This window comes from Acomys russatus, chromosome 14 (assembly GCF_903995435.1).
Source record: "Acomys russatus chromosome 14, mAcoRus1.1, whole genome shotgun sequence".
Classification (NCBI taxonomy): Eukaryota; Metazoa; Chordata; class Mammalia; order Rodentia; family Muridae; genus Acomys; species Acomys russatus.
Genome location: NC_067150.1, coordinates 55,539,781 through 55,560,117, shown reverse-complemented (window position 1 = coordinate 55,560,117; position 20,337 = coordinate 55,539,781). Strand labels below are relative to the sequence as shown.

The following is a 20,337-nucleotide window of genomic DNA, read 5'->3' as shown; positions in this document are numbered from 1 at the left end:
CCAGTGGTCTAAGTGCTTGGAGAAGGATGTGTGGGCTCCCAAGATACTGTCCTTTTTGTCAAGAGCTACAAGCTCAGTACTCTGTGACTGTGTCAAAGGCAGTTTTTAAGAATTCCTTTGCCAGAAGCTGCCAACGCTATAAAAGTTGTACAGGGTTTACCCCAGAAGAACTGGCTTTCATTTTATCTGTAGTGATTGAATGTTTACATGTATTAAATTTTAAAATAAGCATATTCTGAAGGAGAAAACATGTTTAGCCAAGCAGCATTACCAGCTTATTTGCTGAGCCTTTCAATTCTTTCAGATACTGCAAAAGCATGGACGAGAAAACTCTACTTAGCCGGTGGGTGCACGCCTTTAATCCCAGCACTCGGGAGGCAGAGGCAGGGGGATCATTGTGAGTTCGAGGCCAGCCTGGTCTACAAAGTGAATCCAGGACAGCCAAAGCTACACAGAGAGACCCTGTCTGGAAAAAAAAAAACGAAAGCAAAAACCCTGGTTATGACACCTGTTAACACGGCAGCCCTTCCCACACGAGCCTGTGGGTAGACTCAAAGGTTAAATTATCTTTTCACACGGGACTTTTAGATTAGCTCCCACACCCCAGCGTCATGCCCGCTGATCCTTTGGGCGAGCAGTTTATCTACACTCTGCCCGCCAGTCCGCCCGGGGCAACTAAAGTTTAGAGAGGAATCCAGGCGCGGGCGGGGCTGGGCCAGGCTAGGCGGACTCTCTGCCGGGACTAAGTCGTTCCCGGTGGGGCGGGCCCCAAGCCTCGGCCTCGCCTCCGCCCGCCACCCGCCGTTTCCCGGCCGCCGCGCCGGGCGACACCGCCGCCGCCAGCATGCTGCAGAAGCGGGAGAAGGTGCTGCTGCTGAGGACCTTCCAGGGCCGGACGCTGCGGATCGTGCGCGAGCACTACCTGCGGCCCAGCGTGCCCTGCAACAGCCCGCTGTGTCCGCAGCCCGCCGCCTGCCGCAACGGTCAGGGCCGGGATGGACCGGGGAGGCCGGGGCCGGAGGAGCGAGGGAGGCCGGGGCCTGAAGTAGCGAGGGCTGCCGAGCGCGATCGAAGGGAGCCGGGACCTAAGGGGCGAGGGCGGCTCTGGCCTGGCGTCAAGGGCCGAGCCGGAGCCTCGCGGGGCCGTGCGGGAGCGAGCAAGGCAGCCAGGGCCTGGCGGAACCCGGGCAGCCCGGGAGACCGCCGCCCGGAGCGACCTCCGTGTCCCGTCATCCCTCCTGCTGGTCGGAAGTAGGCGGCACCGGTCCCAGGACTCGCCGACTGCGACGGCCAGGCCCCCCCCCCCCCCCCCCAAGAGCCTGCAGGGACCCGGTGCTTCGGTTTTTTTCCAAGCGACCTAAGAGGGTAGGCGCCTCCCCCTCTCCGCCCGCATCTCGGTGGCGTCGGAGGAAGCCGAGGGTCCCACCCCAGAGTGGCTGCTCCAGAGCGCACTGCCGGACGTTTGACATTGCCTGCTCGGCTCCTCTGCAGACTCTCTCCAGCACTGTCAGATGGGTCATCATGCGACTTCAGTGTTGAGCTGGGGACTGCAGTAGGCCAGGCCTGCCCCCCTTTCAGGCTGCAGGGTTGCCCCTTACTATTAGTGATAGATGAGCGCAAGGGGTCTTTTCAGAATATGTATGTTTGAGGTCACAGCTGGACCAAACAGCTGTCAGTTCAGTGGAAGCCCTGCCACTGGCCAAGGATTGCACATCCTTGGAATTTTGGGGTACATACGAGTGTTCAACACACACGTACATACACATACACACGCCTGCACACTCTGGAGCATACATATGTGCGCATATATGTATACTTGCATGTCGATGAAGGTATATAAATGGATATGTAAATATCCAGTACGACTTCCAGGCAAGTCAGTGATGAGTTCATGGAAATTTAGTGTCTTCCCAGGATGTACCTGTTTTTAAAATATCAGTCATCCTCTCTCGAAGTACTAGCTACAGCATAAACCATGTTAGGCTTGTATTTAATCACAGCTGAGAGAGGGAGAGGGCGGCAGTGAATCTACCCTGAACTTTTGGGCCTCTACCGAAGTAGATTTGTCTTGTCTTTTAAAAACTTCAAGGTGAAATTAAGATGAGAAGTTATTTTGCGCACCGGGGGCACTGTGACATTGAAATAGTCATAAACTAGGTTTGAAAATGTTACCTAATCGCTTCCGCTCTGAATTATGTTTCAGATGGGAAGCTCTTGTCTGCCGAAGTGACTCATTATGTGATCCCCGACTGGAAAGTTGTCCAGGATTACCTTGAGGTCCTCGAGTTCTCCGAGTTGAGGGGAATTATTTTCATGCAAACGGCTTGTCAAGCTGTGCAGCATCAGAGAGGCCGGAGGTATCTGTTTTGTATTATTTATTTATTTATTTATGGTACAGGTTCCCCCACCCCCTTTAGAAAAGGTCCTTTGTTGGAGGGGAAGAGGAGGAATTCATTATTTTGTCAGAAAGGGAGGAGTTTTGAAACTAATTTGGTATTCTCTTTGCTAGTGAGGAATGCAGTAACGTTTTATATGTGTGCATCAACACCTGGCCAAAAGATCTGACTATAGATCAATAAACTGCAATGTCCCCGGGATGTAGGTATTTAAGATTCTATGGTGAACTGGCTTCTGATTTACATTTTTATACATAGCACATTATTCCTTCTTCTTATTTTTGCTAATAATGTATATTATTTAATCTTCTTATTTATAGATATATTGTTTCAGGAGCATTCTTCTCTTGAGAAAAAGAATACTTTTAAATCTTATCTTCCTTTATTGTGGATGCAGATTGTGCTTACAGTGATTTATTCAATGAAATTAAAAAATAACTCATTCTTATTTTTAGATTAGTCCTCTAACTATCAGCCACAGTAATTGTATTTGCTGAACAAAACATTTCTAATTGAACCAGTTTAAAATTCTTGCCTTGTACCTAAATGAAAGAGTAATTGCCCCTTTCTGTGAAAATACCTTAAAATACAGTTTTGCTTCATTTAACATTTGGGAACTTTTATGACCTGAACTAAGACTAAAAGACTAGCATGTTAGAATCATATATTCCCACCCTCAACACCCCCAGTTATTTAACAAGCAGAAACGGTATTTATTCTGTTTTTAAGATGTTTTGGTTTCTTCAGACTTTGGTAGTAAAAGGTACACTTTTCTTTATTTGTATATGAAAATGATAAATTGTCCTTATGCTCAGTTCAGAAAAATATACATTAGCTGGAATGGGCATGGGTTTTTTTTTTTTTTTCCAAATTGAGTATTTTAAAATGAGCTTGAAGTTGATTTTATTCAGACACAGAGATATAAATGTTTACACACATCCAGGTTTAAACACTGCTGCAGGTGTCATATTTCAATTTCTTTTACTAAAATCAATTTGTTGTTACCTTTCAGAAGATGGCTTACACACCGCAAGCCTCTGCAACTTCTGTTTTCTAAAATGTTTTTAATATTAGGGTTGTTTTTGAAAACCAATTCCTGGGACAACAGAAAGCAAACAGTTAGGATTTAAGGGTCCTTTCTCCCGAATGATCAGTAGTTAGCTTGATCATGAGCTCCTGCTGCTGGGTTTTGCTGTGCCTTACCCTGTGTCCTAGTACTCTCTGTGAGAAAGCCAAGGGTGAGGCATGGGGAAGTCACCCTGCCACCCCCATGCTTTCTTAGATAAGTGCTTCATCAGCTTGCACTCTTGGTGGCTTTAACAGGGAAGCCAAGCACCCAGATGTAGGCTCCCTCCAACATTGCGATATCAGCCCTGTTTCTAGCAGAAAATGTTCTCCTGGTTACCTGATAGCCAGGCATAGTGGCAGCCACCTGCAGTCCCAGGAATTGTAAAGTAGAAAGGTCAGGAGTTCTAGGTTAGCCTCGGTTATACAGGAGGCTTGAATCCAGTGTAGACTATATGAGCCTCTGTCTTAACAAACAAACATGCGTAATTGTATTGGTATTTAGCTATAAATCTATTTTAGCCTTCATGTCTAAGTACTTAATAAACCTTAAGACCAAATTAGACCTTTAATTTAATAAACAGCACATTATTATAAAACTGTAAATGTATTATAGTAGAGTCCCTTGGTTTATAAAAGGAATTAGTCTTAGGGCCCCAGGGCTTCCAAAATCTGCAGCTGCTCAAGTTCCAGATATAAAATGGCATTAGGAGAGTTGGAGAGATGGTCCAGTGGTTAAGACCAGTTGTCACTCTTGCAGAGGAGCCAAGTCTGATCCCCTCAGCTACAGGGTGGTTTACAACCACCTAAAACTAAACTCCAGTTCCACGGGGCCCAATGCCTCTTCTGACCTTGGTGGGCACCAAGCAATTTCATAATATATATACATACATTCAGGCAAAACAGTCACACATTAAAATGAATAAATGTAATTAAAATTTTTTAAATAACAAAGCAATAAATAAAATGGCACTGGGCCAACAAAGTGGCTCAGTATGTAAAGGAGCTTGCCACCAAGCCTGATGACCTTAGTTCAATCCTCCGTGTCCACATGATGGAAGGAGAAAGCCTGCTCTCAAACTGTCCTCTGACCTCCACATGTGCACTATGACATGCCCATCTTCCTCCTAAAAGATAAGGATAATAAAAGTTGGGGGGTTTTTGTTTTATTTTGTTTTGTTTTGAGACAGGGTTTCTCTGTGTAGTCTTGGCTGTCCTGGACTCACTTTGTAGACTAGACTGGCCTCGAACTCACAGCGATCTGCCTGCCTCTGCCTCTCAAGTGCTGGAATTAAAGGCATGTGCCACCACATCCGACTTTAAAGTTGTTTTAATAGCATGGTATTTGCATATAACCTTCACTGGTCATCCTTTAGGCTCTGAATCAGCTCTAGGTTACTAAAATATCTAACACAGCCCAGGTGCTGGCAAAGCTGCTGTTATACTGCATTGTATGAGGAACAAAGACAGGGAAAGCATCCATTCTTCGTACAGTCCAGTCTTTTATTTCTAGATGTTTTCCATCTGTAAATGAAGTGCCCTCAGGTATGGAACATGAATGCACAGGGGCTGGCTCTCAGGTAATGTGTTATTCTAATGAAATGAAATCTCCAGAGTTGCATTTAACAACAGAGAGATATAACCTGTAATCCTGTTGTGTGATTTTATGTTTTGATCTCAGGAACACCAATGCAGAGAATGCCTGTTCTCATAAATAAACTGTAGAGACCAACTGAATAATGTCAAGCCTTTGATTGTTCAGGGTAATCACACATCTGTCACCTAGCAATCCTCAAATGCTTATTTAATGAAGGGGCACTTGATGACTCGGCGAGGCTCTCCCCACATTCATGCACTCAGATGTGCGTGTGTTCATCCAAATGTTTATCCAGAGACTGCTAGGACTGAGAACACATCAGTAAACAACAGTAGATCCAGCCCTGAGAGAGGACAGACAAGCTCAGATAATCTCACAAACAGATGTAGAGCCACATCTGTGGCAGATGTTCTGAGGTACCCGGACATGGCTGTAGCACAGCCCCAGCCAACCAGGGAGCAACAAAGGGCTTTACTGAATGAGCTGCCTAAACCAAGCGCTTAAGGACAAGGAGGAGCAGACCAGGCAATGGGAAAAAGCTTTCTAGAAAAAGGAGACTTCTGGCCAATGCATCCATAAGGAGATGTGACAAGCTCAAGGAACTGAAAGGACACTTGGTCAACTGGAAGGCCCCGTGGGCTTTGGGGATGTCAAGGAAGGGTTCAGGGTCGCATGACATCAGGTTCCTGTTGTAAAAAGATTTCTAGATTTGTTTGAAAAGAGTCCTGAAGCCAGGCATGGTGGCACACGCCTTTAATCCCAGCACTCAGGAGGCAGAGGCAGGCAGATTGCTGTGAGTTTGAAGCCAGCCTGGCCTACAGAGTGAGTCCAGGACAGCCAAGGATACACAGACAGACCTTGTCCCGGAAAACCAAAAAATAAAATTAAATTTAAAAATATTGAAAAGAAAAAAGAAAAGAGTCCTGGAGGAAAGAAAGCTGGAGGCTGTGGCTGTAATAGATGAGGTGTTGTATTAGCCTGTTCTGCATTATTATAACAAAACGTTCAGGTACATTACTTTTCTCCTTTGTGGAAAGCCACCAGCAATTCACCTGGGACTCTACCTGATGACCTTTGAATCCTAACCACTTCCCAGATTCACCACTTTTATGCACAGGAATTTGATTGACTTTCCACACTGAATATCTCACAAGGGGGATGAAATCTCAATGCACCAGAGAACACGTTCAAACCATCCCCAAACTATAGTGAGGATACTAGCAGCTTAGACACGGGCAGAAATGGGTGCTCTCAAGACCTATTCAGTAGGTAGGAATCAATAACATTTCCTAAGTATGTAACCATGGGAACTGGAGGTACATCCGTAACCATGGGAACTGGAAGTACATCCATACTGAAACTGAAAACACTGGAGATATTCCTAGTGGATTCGTTTTACTTTTAGATTTTTATTATTTGTGTGTATGTGTGTATGTAATGTAATGTGTGTGCTGTAAGTGTGTGAGTAGAGGTCAGAGGACAACCTTTGGGATGCACTGCAGGATCCAGGGATTGCACTCAGTTTATCAGGTCTGCACTACAAGTTATTTTATCTACTGAGCTCTCTCACTGGTCCAGCAACTTAATTTATGATGGCTAGACAGTAGCAACAACCCCAGTGACCTTCAATTGATAACATTTAAGAAAACATGGTATATCCATAAAATAGAATATTATTCAGCTATAAAAAGGACTGAACATGTTACCTCTTGGATGAACCTTGAAAACATTGTGCTAAATGAAAGAAGCCAGGTGAGTGTGTGTGTGTGTGTGTGTGTGTGTGTGTTTAAAGCCTGACAACCTGAATTCAATCCCTGGTACCTACATGGTAGAAGGAGCAAACTAACTCCTATAGGTTGTCTCCTGACACCCACATGTGTGCTCTGCTATGCACAGGCTCACACACAGACATATAAGCATACTAATTAAATCAACTAGTCTACAAAGCAAGTCTAGGACAGCCAAAACTACACAGAGAGACCCTATCTCGAAAAACCAAAAATAAATAAATAAATACAATTAAAAAATAAAAAATTCAGTGTTAGCAAATGGCTCAGCAGGTGAAGGCACTTGTCACCGGGCTGGAGAGATGGCTCAGTGGTTAAGAGCACTGCCTGCTCTTCCAAAGGACCCGCGTGTTCAATTCCCAGCACCTATATGGCAGCTCATAACTGTCTGTAACTCTAAGATCTGACACCCCCACACCAATGAACATAAATTAAATTAAATTTTTTTAAAAAGGCACTTGTCACCAAGCCTGAGACCTCAGGTCAGTCTCTGGGACACAGATGCTAGAAGGAGAAAACCGGCTCCTGTATGTTGTCCTCTGACCTCTTACATGAGCATGCACCTGAGCACAAAGCAAATAACGTCATTTTCTATGATTCAAATTACAGCGTGATGATTGTTGAGATACTCCAAAATGTACTCCATAAAGTCCACGAAAGTATTGGCTAATAGAACTAGGAACATAAGCATATTGAAATTGTAGGACGCCTGCAAGTAAGTCTAGGAGAGCCTAGCGTGGCACTGCAAAGCCAAAATAGACACTGCTGCGTTCATTTCCCCCGGTTCTTCCTTTTTCTAGCCCTTAGAGGGCATTACCAGCAGAGGAGGGTGTTGCATCTCTAGGCAAGGCCACCATCAAGCTGGGCACGCTGCCATGCACTTGGGAGGCTGAGACCAAAGGCTTACTTGAACCCAGGAATTCACAGCTAGCCTGGGCAATATAGGCCCCACCCCCAAAATTCAGTCTAAAGAAGTTGCTTTAGTCATCTCCAGGAAATTGTTGGAACATTTAGTTGATAAACCTTTGGAAAACATCTAAGCCTGTCTATGTACCTTCTTTTGTTTTCAGTAAGACTGAAACTTTTGTTTTAAGAGAATCTCATGTAGCCCAGGTTGGCTCAAACTCCTTGTAGCCAAGAATGACCTGGGATGCCTAATCTTCCTACCTCTCCCCGTTCCTGGACTGGGTAAGATGGAAGGTCTTGACTGTCTTAAGCTACTGCAAGCACCCTGGTGAAATGTGTCCAAGGTGCTGCGAAGCTTCTCCGTGCTGACTTCACACAGGCCGCTGTCTGCCTGGTTCTATCATAAACACTGCAAAGCCTGACTAACAGAAATTATGACTGTGTTGCATGTGTGCACTACTAAATTATAGCCAGAGGCCTACACATCTCCAAGAAGCCCTGACTGTCATGCTCAGGCTGATTCACTGCTGAGTCCCCGTCTTCCCCATCACCCATCAGTATTCTCCTGCCATTAGTCCGTTCCCTTTATCTGGCTGACAAATGGAAACCCACAGAACCCTCATAAAATGGACAGAGAGAACCAACTCCACAGAGTTGTCCTATGCCCTCCACGTGTATTTTGTGGTGTGCACAACCTCCCCCCTACACACACACACACACACACACACACACACACACACACATCATGCACACACAACATTTAATACAATTTAAAATGAAGGTGATGCCAGGTATGTCAGGTGATCCCAGCACTTGGAAGGCAGATTGATTTCTGTGAGTTCAAGGCCAGCCTGGTTGACATAGGAGAGCCTGTCTCACAAAATAATAAATGAATAAGTGAGGGTGATGTGTATAGAGCTGGCAGAGGAAACTGGATCCTGCAGGTGGAGGTTTATTCAGACTCCAAATCCTGGCCTTACCTCAGTGCTGACCCAGGTGCTGTGCCTACATCCCTAAGGCCCTGCCATGGATTGAGTACTGAAGACAGGAGCAGTGCGTCTGCTGCCTTGAATGCTCTGTCCTCTCATCACATTTGGGCTGTTTCTCTAGCTTTCTTGTATTTGTGCTTCTGTCTCAGGCCTGCCCCAGGAAGCCACACCAGCCTGCCCATGTCCTTTCACCAATTTACCCCACTGAAGGGAGTGATTCTGTGGCCTTCCTTTCTTTCCTTTTTGTTTTTGTTTTTGGGGTTTTGTGTGTGTGTGTTTTTCAAGAGAGGGTTTCTCTGTGTAGCCTTGACTGTCTTGGACTAGCTTTGTAGACCAGGCTGGCCTCGAACTCACAGTGATCCACCTGCCTCTGCCTCCTGAGTGCTGGGATAAAAGATGCGCACCACCACTGCCTGGCTTTTTTTTTTGTTTTTACAAAGTACCATAGCTTTTTTTTCTTTAATTCTCATGAAAAAAATATATATTTCAACATTTTTGGAGGGTAGAGCTATAACCCAATTTGTACAGCGCTTGTCAAACATAAGTGAAGCGTTGGATTTGTTTCCCAGCACCACATAAACCAGATAGGTAGAGGCAGAAAGATCACTATATCATGTTTGACATGAGCATGGGCTATATGGGACTTTGTCATTATTATTATTATTATTATTATTATTATTATTATTATTATTATTATTATTATTTGGTTGGTTTGGTTTTTTTTATTTGTTTTGTTTTTTTGAGTCAAGGTTTCTCTGTGTAGCCATGGCTGTCCTAGAACTCAATTTGTAAAATAGGCTGGCCTCAAACTCACACCTCTAAAGTGCTGTGGGTTTTTTTTGTTTTGTTTTGCTTGGTTTGGCTTTTTGCTTTTTTTGGGTTTTGGTTTTGGTTTAGGTTTTTGAGACAGGGTCTCTACATAGCCCTGGCTATGCTAGAACTCAGTATGTAGACCAGACCAGCCTCTAACTCAGACAGACATCCTCCTGCCTTTGCCTCTCAAGTACTGAGATTAAAGGCATGTGCTACCATGCCTAAGTGAAAACCTGCCTTTTTTTTTTTTTTTTTTTAAAAAGTTGATATTTCCTTAATTCTTAAGTGTACAGTTGAGTGGCGCTGTGTCCATTGGCACCATTGTGCAGCTGTCCAGCACCCCAAGCTTGAGAACGCCTCATCTCCCCAACTAAGGGTCTACACTACTTAATGCCACCTCTCCCTTTCTGACCCAGCCATAGAAGTGAGTCTGTGGTCTGCTTCCATGTATCTACTCTAGGTGCCTTACACAGCTGGAGCCAAGCATTTGTCCTTAGTAGCTGAGTGTCCAGGTTCATTCATATGACAGCATGTGTCAGCATCCCCCTTTCTAAGGCAAGTAATATTGACATTGGATCATTTATTCCTTGTCATTCAAGTGTGTCCACCTTTTGCCTGCTGTAAAAGGTGTCACTGAACATGGTTGCCTAGATATCTGTCTGAACCCCATTTTTGTTTGGTTTGGTTTTGTGGTTTTATTTACTTGGTTTTTGGTTTTTTGGATTGTTTGTTTGTTGTTATTATTGTTGTTGTTTTGAGACAGGGTTTCTCTGTGAAGCCTTGGCTGTCCTGGACTCGCTTTGTAGTAGTCAGGCACTGCAAGTGGCCTGTGTGGACGGTGTCTCCAAGGGCATTCAGTGCAGTGGTGCTCACCCTCTCCAGACAAAGGCCTGGCCTAGGCAGGTAGCAAACACTTGCTGAAGGAAGGATGTTACCCCAGGGAATCATTTGTCCACAAATAACCAAAGTGAGTGCAAGGCCTTGGGTTGGCTCCTAGCACTGCAAAACCAACAGCCCAACCAGTTCCCTTTAAAATACCTGCCTACATGTTTTCTGTATCTCTTGATTACTGGCTCTTGGAAAGCTCTTTCCTGGAAGCTGAGCCACAGTAGGCTTGCTGTTTGGGTGTGGTTCTGGTTCTCATTGCTAGAAGGCTCTTTTGCCTGGGAAACGTATACTTTCTCTTAACTATCTGATAGATGCCTCTATCTTACTTTGTTAAATCATGGAGGGTGCATAAATACAAATCACAGATAAACCCTTAATCTTATTTACTTTACATGACCTTTTCTAGGCCTGCCAGCTAAAGGGAAATGTATTAATGCTTAAAAGTACCATTTGCCAACAAAATGGGAGCCAAAAAAGTTACCAAGCTCTACTTGCCTCTGCGTGCTGCTGCTATAAGAGGGCAGATACCTCTGAGGGGAAGCAGGGGTCTAATTAATATGCCGACTAATTAATGATCCTTCCCCAAGTGCAGGCAACTAACAGGCAACACTGAGAACCACTAACACCGAGTACACCAAAGTCAGTATGAGCAAATGCTTCTCAGGGGCGGGTTGGCTTATTTCCTTCATTTTTATTATTATTATTAGTGTGTGTGCGCGTGCGTGCGTGCGTGTGTGTGTGTGTGTGTGTGTGTGTGTGTGTGTGTGTGTGTGTGTGTGTACCACAGCATGTGTAGAAGTCAGAGGAAAAGTGTGTATGTATGTATGTGTGCATGTGTGCACATTTGCACATGCATGTGCACACACATGTACAGGTTCACCCATGCATGCCACAGCATGTGTGGAGATCAGAGGACAAGTGTGCATGTATGTGTGTGTGTGTGTGTGTGTGTGTACAGGTACACCCATGCATGCACCCATGCATGCCACAGCATGTGTGGAGGTCAAAGGAAAAGTGTGTGTGTGTGTATGTGTGCGTGTGTGTGCATGTGTACATGTGCACCTGTACATGCCACAGCATGTGTGGAGGTCAGAGGACAACATCAGCTGTTGGTCTCTGCCTTTCCCTTTGGTTCAGCCAGCATCTCCTGTTCACTGCTGTACACACCAGGCTACCTTCTGGATGTTTCCCTGTTTCCACCCTACAGTCTCCCAGTATAAGATTCTCTCACCTGACTTTATTTGGGTTCTGGGAAATTTGAACTAAGGTTCTCATGCGTGTGTGGCCAGCACTTTTACCTCCTGGCCATCTTCCCAGCCCTTGTTTTGTCTTTTGAGACAGGCTCTCACTGTGTTTCCCAAACCACCCTCGAACTCATGATCCTTCTGCCTTAGTCTCCCGGGGGCTAGGAGACTTCTTGGGTTTTAAACAATCCATCTCTCACTCTGAGGTGCCTTGTCTGTTTTGATCCCTGGCAGAAGCTGGCAAGAGATGAGTACGTGCTAAGTTAGATTTATTCTGTCCCCTGTGTTACAGACAGTATAACAAACTGCGAAACCTCCTGAAGGATGCTCGCCATGACTGCGTTCTCTTTGCTAACGAGTTCCAGCAGCACTGTTACCTCCCCCGGGAAAAGGGGGAGGCCATGGAGAAGTGGCAGACCAGGTGCGCATGGAGTCCCCATAGGGTCCTCTTCTCTTTCCTCATCTGTGGCCCTTCAGACTTGCTCTGTACTATACCAAATACTACAGCAGCAGTGTTGGTGTTTTAGATATGTCATCTGAGTACATAATTGTTAAGCTTGGGGTTGAGGGGTTCATTGCCTAGACCGGAGCAAGGGCTGGTAGAGTGGAAGGGTTAGCTTTGATGCCTTAAGAAAAAGGATGACTTGCTCAATTTAATGTCCTTGACTAGTTTCACTAAATAGAAATTGTTCTAGAAAAATGCAGTGACTTACTTTAGGTCTGCCCAAAAGTAGTATAAAGCTAGCACTTGCGTGTGGGGTGCTTGCGGAGAGTGGTTCCCCAGAGCAGGAGCGGAAGTGATGTCAGTAAGATGGGGAGCAGTGGAGGGTAAGAGGCTAGTGTGAGAAAAGGGAGCTCAGTTAGTCCTGCTGGGGACTTAGAGAGGCCACATGCAGGACCCCAGGCACTTAGGTAATTGCCCCTAAGTGTTAACTCCAAGGTTCCCTGGGGTGGCATGTAAGTGCCCACAGCCCTACAGAGAGGGAGACAGACACTGCACAAATGGACCTCTCAAGTGTATGTGCTTCACCAGAATGCAGCACAGCCCGGAAGCCAGTTCTCCGGCCCCAGACTGCAGCTTTTGGGGGAAGATTCCAGGCATTCATGTGCTTTCCTTTCAGGTCTTAGGTTGCCAGGTGAAGCTGGTTTTTCTCTTAGCTAGATACTTGTTTCTCTTTCCATGGTGTCCCTGGTCATTTTCTATGGGGCTTGGTTGGTACCTCAACATCCAATTAGAAAGAATTGCAAAGTGACAGAGTCTGGAGGTGTCTAAACAAAAGCAGGCTGAACATCTAGGAGGAAGAGATGGGAGGTGCTTTCTAGTTCCTTTTGGTCTCTCAAGGAGGGCTTGGCTCCCTGGTCATCCAGAGTAGATATCCAGGAAGTAGTTATTGTGTAAAGAACGAACAAACGAAAGAAAGAATGAGGGATTAGCTGTACGGACACAGGATGACAGATGGGAGCCAGTGTGACATTCTCAAAGCAGCTGTGTGTTGTGCCTGAGACTCTCAGCACCCTTTGCTTCCCAGGAGCATTTACAACTCAGCAGTTTGGTACTATCACCACTGTGAGGACAGAATGCCCATCGTTATGGTGACAGAAGATGAAGAGGCCATCCAACAGTATGGAAGTAAAACAGAGGGCGTGTTTGTCATTTCTTTCAAGGTATTTTCTCTCTCTCTCTCTCTCTCTCTCTCTCTCTCTCTCTCTCTCTCTCTCTCTCTCTCTCTCTCTCTCCATCTAGATCCTTTGACAGCACAGATAAGAGAAAGATTTCACACCTGTAATCCTAATACTAGAGATTATGAGACAGGAGGCTTGCTGAAAGTTTGAGGCTACCGTGGGCTACAGAGTGAGTCTGTGTCATGGGAAAAATAAAAGGGAGCCAGGAAGTTGTGGCACACACCTTTAATCCCAGCACTCGGGAGGCCCAGGAAGGCAGATCTCTGTGAGTTGGAGGCCAGCCTGGTATAAGAGTTGAGTCCAGGACAGCCAAAGCTCAAAACAAAACAAAACAAAACAAAGTCAAATAGACAAACAAAGGCAACAGAAGGAAGACTTTAAGATGGTCCGCACTGGGAGCCTGAGAAATGCCTTAGTGGTTTGGAATACTTGTTGCTCTCACAGAGGACCTGGGTTCTGTTCCCAACACCCACGTGGACCTCTTCTGACTTCCTCAAGCACCAAGCGTGCATGTGGTGCACATACATACAGACAAGCAAAACACTCATACACATAAAGAAGTCTTTAAAAAAAATGTCCATAGCATTATTGGTGACCAGGTGGCCTTGACTGTAGCAAACCCAGACTGACTCCTGGAACTATGGGAAACACAGAACTCAAAAGCATCCCTGTAAGCCTCTGCTATCAGTAAACTGTGTTTGTGTGTGTTGTATGTTTGTATTATATGTTATGTGTGTGGTATGTATGGGGTGTGTGTGTGTGTGTGTGTGTGTGTGTTAGTACAGGGGATTGAACCTAGGGCCTCACCATGCCAAGCACACACTACCACAGACCTATACCTGTAGCCCCTAAGTCATGTGTGTCATCTTGATGATGAAGGCAGGTTAATACTAAAGTCGTAATTAATTAAATTTCAATCTACAAAATGATAGTTTTGTTTCCCTCTCATTGGCAATAGCCAACATGTTTCTGTGGTAAACATAAATATGTTGCTTAATGGTAATATGAAGGTGTTGTTTCCTTTAGTTCTTGCAACAGTTCACTGAGGTAGGTTAGTATCCCATCTTACTAGTAAGAAAGCCGAGGCACAGGGAAGCTAAGTCACCTGCCCACAGGCATTTGCTACAAAATGGTAGAGCTGGAATTGATGCCCAGAATCTGGCTGCAAAGCTTTTAGCCACTGTGCTGAACTGCCCCCAGGTTATTTTCTAACCATCACACACAAAGGCAAACTGTTTTAAACCCAGTGTCCCTCTTTTTCTTTCTTTCTTTTGCTCCCTCATCTCGAAAGAAAGAAAGAAAGAAAGATAGATAGATAGATAGATAGATAGATAGAGAAAGAAATAGATAGAAAAGTCTGCTCTGTTCCCAGGCCATGTATACCAAATAGCCGTCAAGCTTTCTGTATATGTCAGGATGACCTTGAACTTCTGCTCTTACTGGACACTTTCAGGAGCTAGGATTACAGGTGTGCACGACTACTCGGTTTATATGGTACTGGAGATCAAACCCACATTCTGCCAACTGAGCCACGTCCCTAGCCCCTTAGAGCCATTCGTGTATGTCAGCCACCCCTCACTCTTCCCCATTGGAATTGTACATGAGGAAGAATAGGGGCACTTGAAGGAGTTGAGACATCCCATTATTTATATTCAGGCTATCGGGTCACAGGCAAGTCATTTTATTAGTGTCAGTTGCTTCAGGCTGTCATAGCAACACCTGCTTCCTGTCTCTTAAGTACCGGTTGAGCGATCAGGCTGGCTGTTAATCTCTCCGTACATGGCAGGTCTCGCCTGTCTATCCAGTTGACCTATCAAATCTACTGGCTTAGTGTCTTTTCTGATGCAAAAACCAAGACGCGGCCTCCGTTATCCCTGTCAGTGTATAGAATGTCCAGCTCGATTTTGAAATGTAGATTCCATAAGGTTCCCATGTGCATGTATTGCTAAAGATTTGCCAATAGAATTTTCTTGACTGTGCTATAAAAATGTGTTCTGGAGTGCCAAAGAATTCCAGGGGCGCTAGATATTAATGGCAGTGTCACTTGCTTTTTCTGTTGCAATATATCATGTCTTGTTCCCGCAGAGGACAGTTGACTAAAATTACATTTTTCTACTTTTTTTGAGAATTACTTTTCTTTGTAGTCTAGTAGTAAAGGACAGTTTTATTCTGTAGAGCAGTTCTTGAGCAAACTGTATGACCAAGGGTCCCCTAGAGGTGAATGGTGGCAGAGAAAGAGAGACTGTCAAGTTCAGATGAGAGGAAAACACAGAACTTCCTTGGGGACTTTAAGTTAGATGCAATGAGCCAAGATGATCAACTCTTCATAAAGCGGCGGTTTCCTAACAAAAATGTGGCGTTAAGCGACACGTGACCACAGCGCTGCCATGCTGACAGTAGCGTGGGCAAAACCTAGGAAAAGAAGGAAAGAAAGGAAGCTGTCCAAATAGGATGTGAGGTCAGCCAGAGAAATGCTAGTGCACACAGGGATGCTTTCTCTCCTTTATGATTCGGGAAAAGAAGATGTATCTTAGCCTTGAGTTGAAATCACTTGTAAGAAGGTAAAAATACAGGGCCAGGCAGTGGTGGCACACATCTTTAATCCCAGCCTTCAGGAGGCAGAGGCAGGCAGATCGCTGTGAGTTCAAGGCCAGCTTGGTCTAGGACAGCCAAGGCTACACAGAGAAACCCTGTCTCAACAAAAAACAAACAAAAAAAAAAAAAAGTAAAAATATATAATAGGAGTTTTTTCCTATCTGTTCTTTATAGACCATCATGCTCAGAAGTGAGATACATGGAAAAACAGGTTGCTCCGTGTGTGTGTGCGCGCGCACGCGCGCCCAAGCATGTGCGTGTGTGTGTGTGTGTGTGTGTGTGTGTGTGTGTGTGTGTGTGTGTGTGTGTGTTTACTTCTACGTGCAGGTGCACAGAGACCAGAGGAGGACACTGGATGTCTCTATCTTATTTATTCCCTTGAGATCATTTACTTACTGACCCAGAAGCTAGGCCATTGGCCAGCAAGGCCCAGCAATCCTCCTGCCCCCAAGTCCTCACCCCTCAGCTCAGGCATTACAGGTATATCTGTAGCCAAGCCATGCTTTTTATGCTAGTGCTGGGATTTGAACTCAGGTCTTCATGCAAGTGTTCGTATGCTCTTGGTTTTGTGGTAGTGCTGGGATGAAGAATCAGCATCTCACCGTGTTTCTCTGCACCTTTGCTAAACGCAGAATTACCTGGACAACTTCTGGCCAGATTTAAAGGCTGCCCACGAGCTCTGTGACTCCATCCTTCAGTCTCGCCGGGAAAGGGAAAGTGAGAGTCAGGAAACGCATGGGAAGGAGTACCCGGAACACTTTCCCCTGGAGGTGCTGGAGGCAGGCATCAAGTCTGGACGCTACATCCAGGTGAGCGTGGCAAAGAAGGGTGGGTGTCAGGAACAGCCAGCATATGTTTTCTCTTCTCGGCTTGCCTTCCTCCGCTCCAGGGCTCTGAGTTCAATGCCTGTGCACAGGACGGGCTTGAGTAAGCAGAGCTGCCCCGATCAAGGCAGTTTGGGAGCCATTTTTCCATAGTCCTTAACTGTCTAGTTCTAAGCTTTCCACGTGTCACACAAGTAAACAGGTAGCCTTCTCTCACTAGAAGAGACATACATTTTTAGATTAGGGTGTGGAGGTGACAGCAGCAGCGTCACAGCTGCGACTTTATCTTCACTCCTTTGCCCTTTTCCTGCCCCTCTAAAGAATTAGAATCTTCCTGATTCCCCAGGACTCAAAACCCAGGCCTGTCAGGATTTTGGGAAGGACTCAGATACAGTAGCTCCTCAGCTTTAACTATTTTACCCACATCTGTTTCCTGTTCCTGTGTGGCTGTGCAGTCTTGTGTATCCACTACAGTCAAGATTCAGAACTACTCTACTGAGAATTTTGCTTATCTAACAGGCAACTCCGCAGTCTCTCAGGGCCAAAGCTTGAGCGTACCAGGCTGAAGTCTGTGCCTTGGTGTAACGAGTGTGCCCTGCCCTGTGTAGCTGCAGAGTAGTTCAAGCTAGCAGTGTATTTTCTCAAGGAAAGAAACCATTAAGACAGGGCACACAGCCTGCTAAGTATATGGTCTTTTTCATAACTTTTTAAAAACTAGGCCAAGAAAGAGCTTTTTCCACACTGATTTTTGCTTGTTGTTTTAGGGAATTCTGAACGTCAACAAGCACAGGGCTCAGATAGAAGCTTTCGTTCGCCTGCAAGGAGCCAGCAGTAAGGACTCAGGTTCGTACCCTCCACACACTTCCATGTTGCTTTCTTAGTTCTGATGTTATCTGGTGAAGAAAGCGTGATCTGTCGTGCAGCCTGGGACATTGGGGTTTGTGGATTTCGGGGGTTTCCCCCTATATTTACTTTGTCTACAATTTGGGAAGTGGAGCCAGGCGAAGTGGCACATACCTGTAATCCCAGCGCTTGAGGAGGCAGAAGCTGGTGCATCTTTGTGAGTCTGAAGCCAGGCTGGTTTACAAAGTGAGTCCAGGACAGCCAGGGCTACACAGAGAAACCCTGTCTCAGAAAAACAAAAACAAAAGCAACAAAATAACAGAAGAGTGAAGAGTGGTCATTATACATTATGTGCCTGTGGTTTTTTTGTAAGATTTATTTATTTATCATATATATATACAGTGTTTTGCCTGCATATACACCAGAAGAGGGCACCAGATCTCATTATAGGTGGTTGTGAGCCACCGTGTGGTTGCTGGGAATTGAACTCAGGACTTTTGGAAGAGCAGGCAGCGCTCTTTAACCTCTGAGCCACCTCTCCAGCCCCTGTGCCTGTGGTTTTTATTTAAAAAAAAAAAAAAAAGAGGAAGGGTTATATAAGCTCATTATCCAGAGTGTCATGGGAGCAGTCTTAATTCACCCAACCTGGCAGGACACAACTTTAAGCCAAGCATGTTGGCACCTGTAACCCTAGAGCGCTCAGAGACTAAGAAGGAAGGTCACACATCTGAGGCCACCCTGGGTCAGGGGTGTGTGTGTGTGTGTGTGTGTGTGTGTGTGTGTGTGTGTGTGTGATTTCTAAAGGAACAGAACTAACAGAATACCTGTGTATATTAAAGAAGGATGCATGCATTGGCTTACACACATGGTCCTCACAGTCCACAGGAGCTGACTCCCACACACCCGGTCCTCACAGTCCACAGGAGCTGACTCCCACACACACGGTCCTCACAGTCCACAGGAGCTGACTCCCACACACACGGTCCTCACAGTCCACAGGAGCTGACTCCCACACACATGGTCCTCACAGTCCACAGGAGCTGACTCACACACACACGGTCCTCACAGTCCACAGGAGCTGACGCGCACTGGAGGGCTACTGAGGATCCAGCAGCTGCTTCCTCCATGAGCTGGGTGTCTCTCACAGCCCTGCTCTGGCACTGAAGGCTGGAGGATCCCTGGAGGGCTGCTGCTCCTCCAGCCGCCCACCTGGGGAGCATGAAGAAGTTAGTTTTAGTAGCAGTGAAGGCGACAGGCGGGCTTGCCATGGACGGTGAAGTCAGCAGGCAAAAACAAGCCCTCAGCCTTTTATCTGGCTCCTACCAGAGGGGGCCACCCACAGTTAGGGAGGGTCCTCTTGCTTCAAATGATCTGAGCAAGGAACTCCCTCACAGGATCATCCCGCTGCTTCTGTTTTGGTTGTCAGAAGCAGGCTACTTGACATGAGAGAGAGGTATATGCAGGGGTCTACAGGCACATTCACTGTTATGTGCACTTTTAGAGGCCAGTTGATGTGGAGTGTCTCTCTGGGTCTTTCTCTACTTTTGTTTGTGTGTGCGTAGGTATGTATAGTGTATTTGTGTGCCCCTGGGTTTTATGTGTGTGCTGGGGTTCAGGACTCAGGTTGCCATGCTTACAAGGCAGGCTGAGCCATCTTCCCAGCATCATCCACCGTGTTTTTTGAGACAGGATCTCTCAGTGAATGTGAGCTTGCTCTTTTGGCTCGACTGACTAGTCAGTGCGCTCCCGGGATCTGCCTGTCTCCAGGGTACCAAGTGCATGCGCTACAGACATGCACTGCTCCACTTGGCATTTTACATGGTTTCCAGAGACCCAAACTCAGGTCCTCAGGCTTATATGGCAGCACTTCACCCGCTGAGCCGTCTCTCCAGCCCCCTGAAGGAGGAAGTTATCAGCAGTCTGATTAGACCTGAGATACAGCCCACTTGAAATGGTGCTAGTGCGGCAGCCACTGACTCCCGGCTTCTCTGTGCTGGACACACAGGCTTGGTCAGCGACATCCTCATCCATGGCACGAAGGCTCGGAACCGCTCCATCCACGGAGACGTGGTTGTGGTGGAGCTGCTCCCCAAACACGAGTGGAAAGGAAGGACTGCCGCCCTGTGTGAGAATGACGGTGATGACAAGGCCTCAGGAGAGTCCCCAAGCGAGCCCATGCCCACAGGTGAGCCCGCCAGGGGGTGTGACCCTGCCTGGTTTTGTGTCTGTTTAATGAAAATTGTATGTATCCATACATACATGTATAGTGTGATATTTGATTTAGGTAGGTATATATTGCTGAATGGCTAAATCCATTAAAATATGTATTACCTCACGTACCATGTCTCAAAAAGCAAAACAACAGGCAAGTGAAAGGGCAGGCCTATTGGCTGTGCTTCTGCCTCAGCACTAAGGAGACAGAAGCAGGAGGATTACCTTGATTTCTAGGCCAACCAGGGCTATATCGCAATACCTTGTCTCAAAAAAATAAAAAATAAAAAATAAATGAACAGAGCTGGGCATGGTGGCACATGCCTTTAGTTGTAGCATTTGAGAAAAAGAAACAGAGCCGGGCGTGGTGGCGCACACCTTTAATCCCAGCACTTGGGAGGCAGAGGCAGGCGGATCGCTGTGAGTTTGAGGCCAGCCTGGTCTACAAAGCGAGTCCAGGACAGCCAAGGCTACACAGAGAAACCCTGTGTCAAAA

The 20,337-nt window shown here is 46.1% G+C and overlaps 1 protein-coding gene across 2 annotated transcripts in view; it reads left to right on the top strand.

Moving 5' to 3' along the window:
- Positions 1 to 796: 796 nt before the first annotated feature.
- The window catches only part of Dis3l (DIS3 like exosome 3'-5' exoribonuclease), a 36,989-nt gene continuing 17,448 nt past the window's right edge, over positions 797 to 20,337 (top strand). The window contains exons 1-7 of one of the 2 annotated variants that reach the window (XM_051156646.1): positions 797 to 983; positions 2,204 to 2,357; positions 11,978 to 12,106; positions 13,215 to 13,350; positions 16,596 to 16,772; positions 17,552 to 17,630; positions 19,636 to 19,815. In XM_051156646.1, the coding sequence (XP_051012603.1) occupies positions 845 to 983; positions 2,204 to 2,357; positions 11,978 to 12,106; positions 13,215 to 13,350; positions 16,596 to 16,772; positions 17,552 to 17,630; positions 19,636 to 19,815 (994 nt within the window). In that variant the 5' untranslated portion in view covers positions 797 to 844. Of the gene's footprint in view, positions 984 to 2,203; positions 2,358 to 11,977; positions 12,107 to 13,214; positions 13,351 to 16,595; positions 16,773 to 17,551; positions 17,631 to 19,635; positions 19,816 to 20,337 lie in introns of those variants that run through there. The other variant, XM_051156647.1, reaches the window with a different exon arrangement.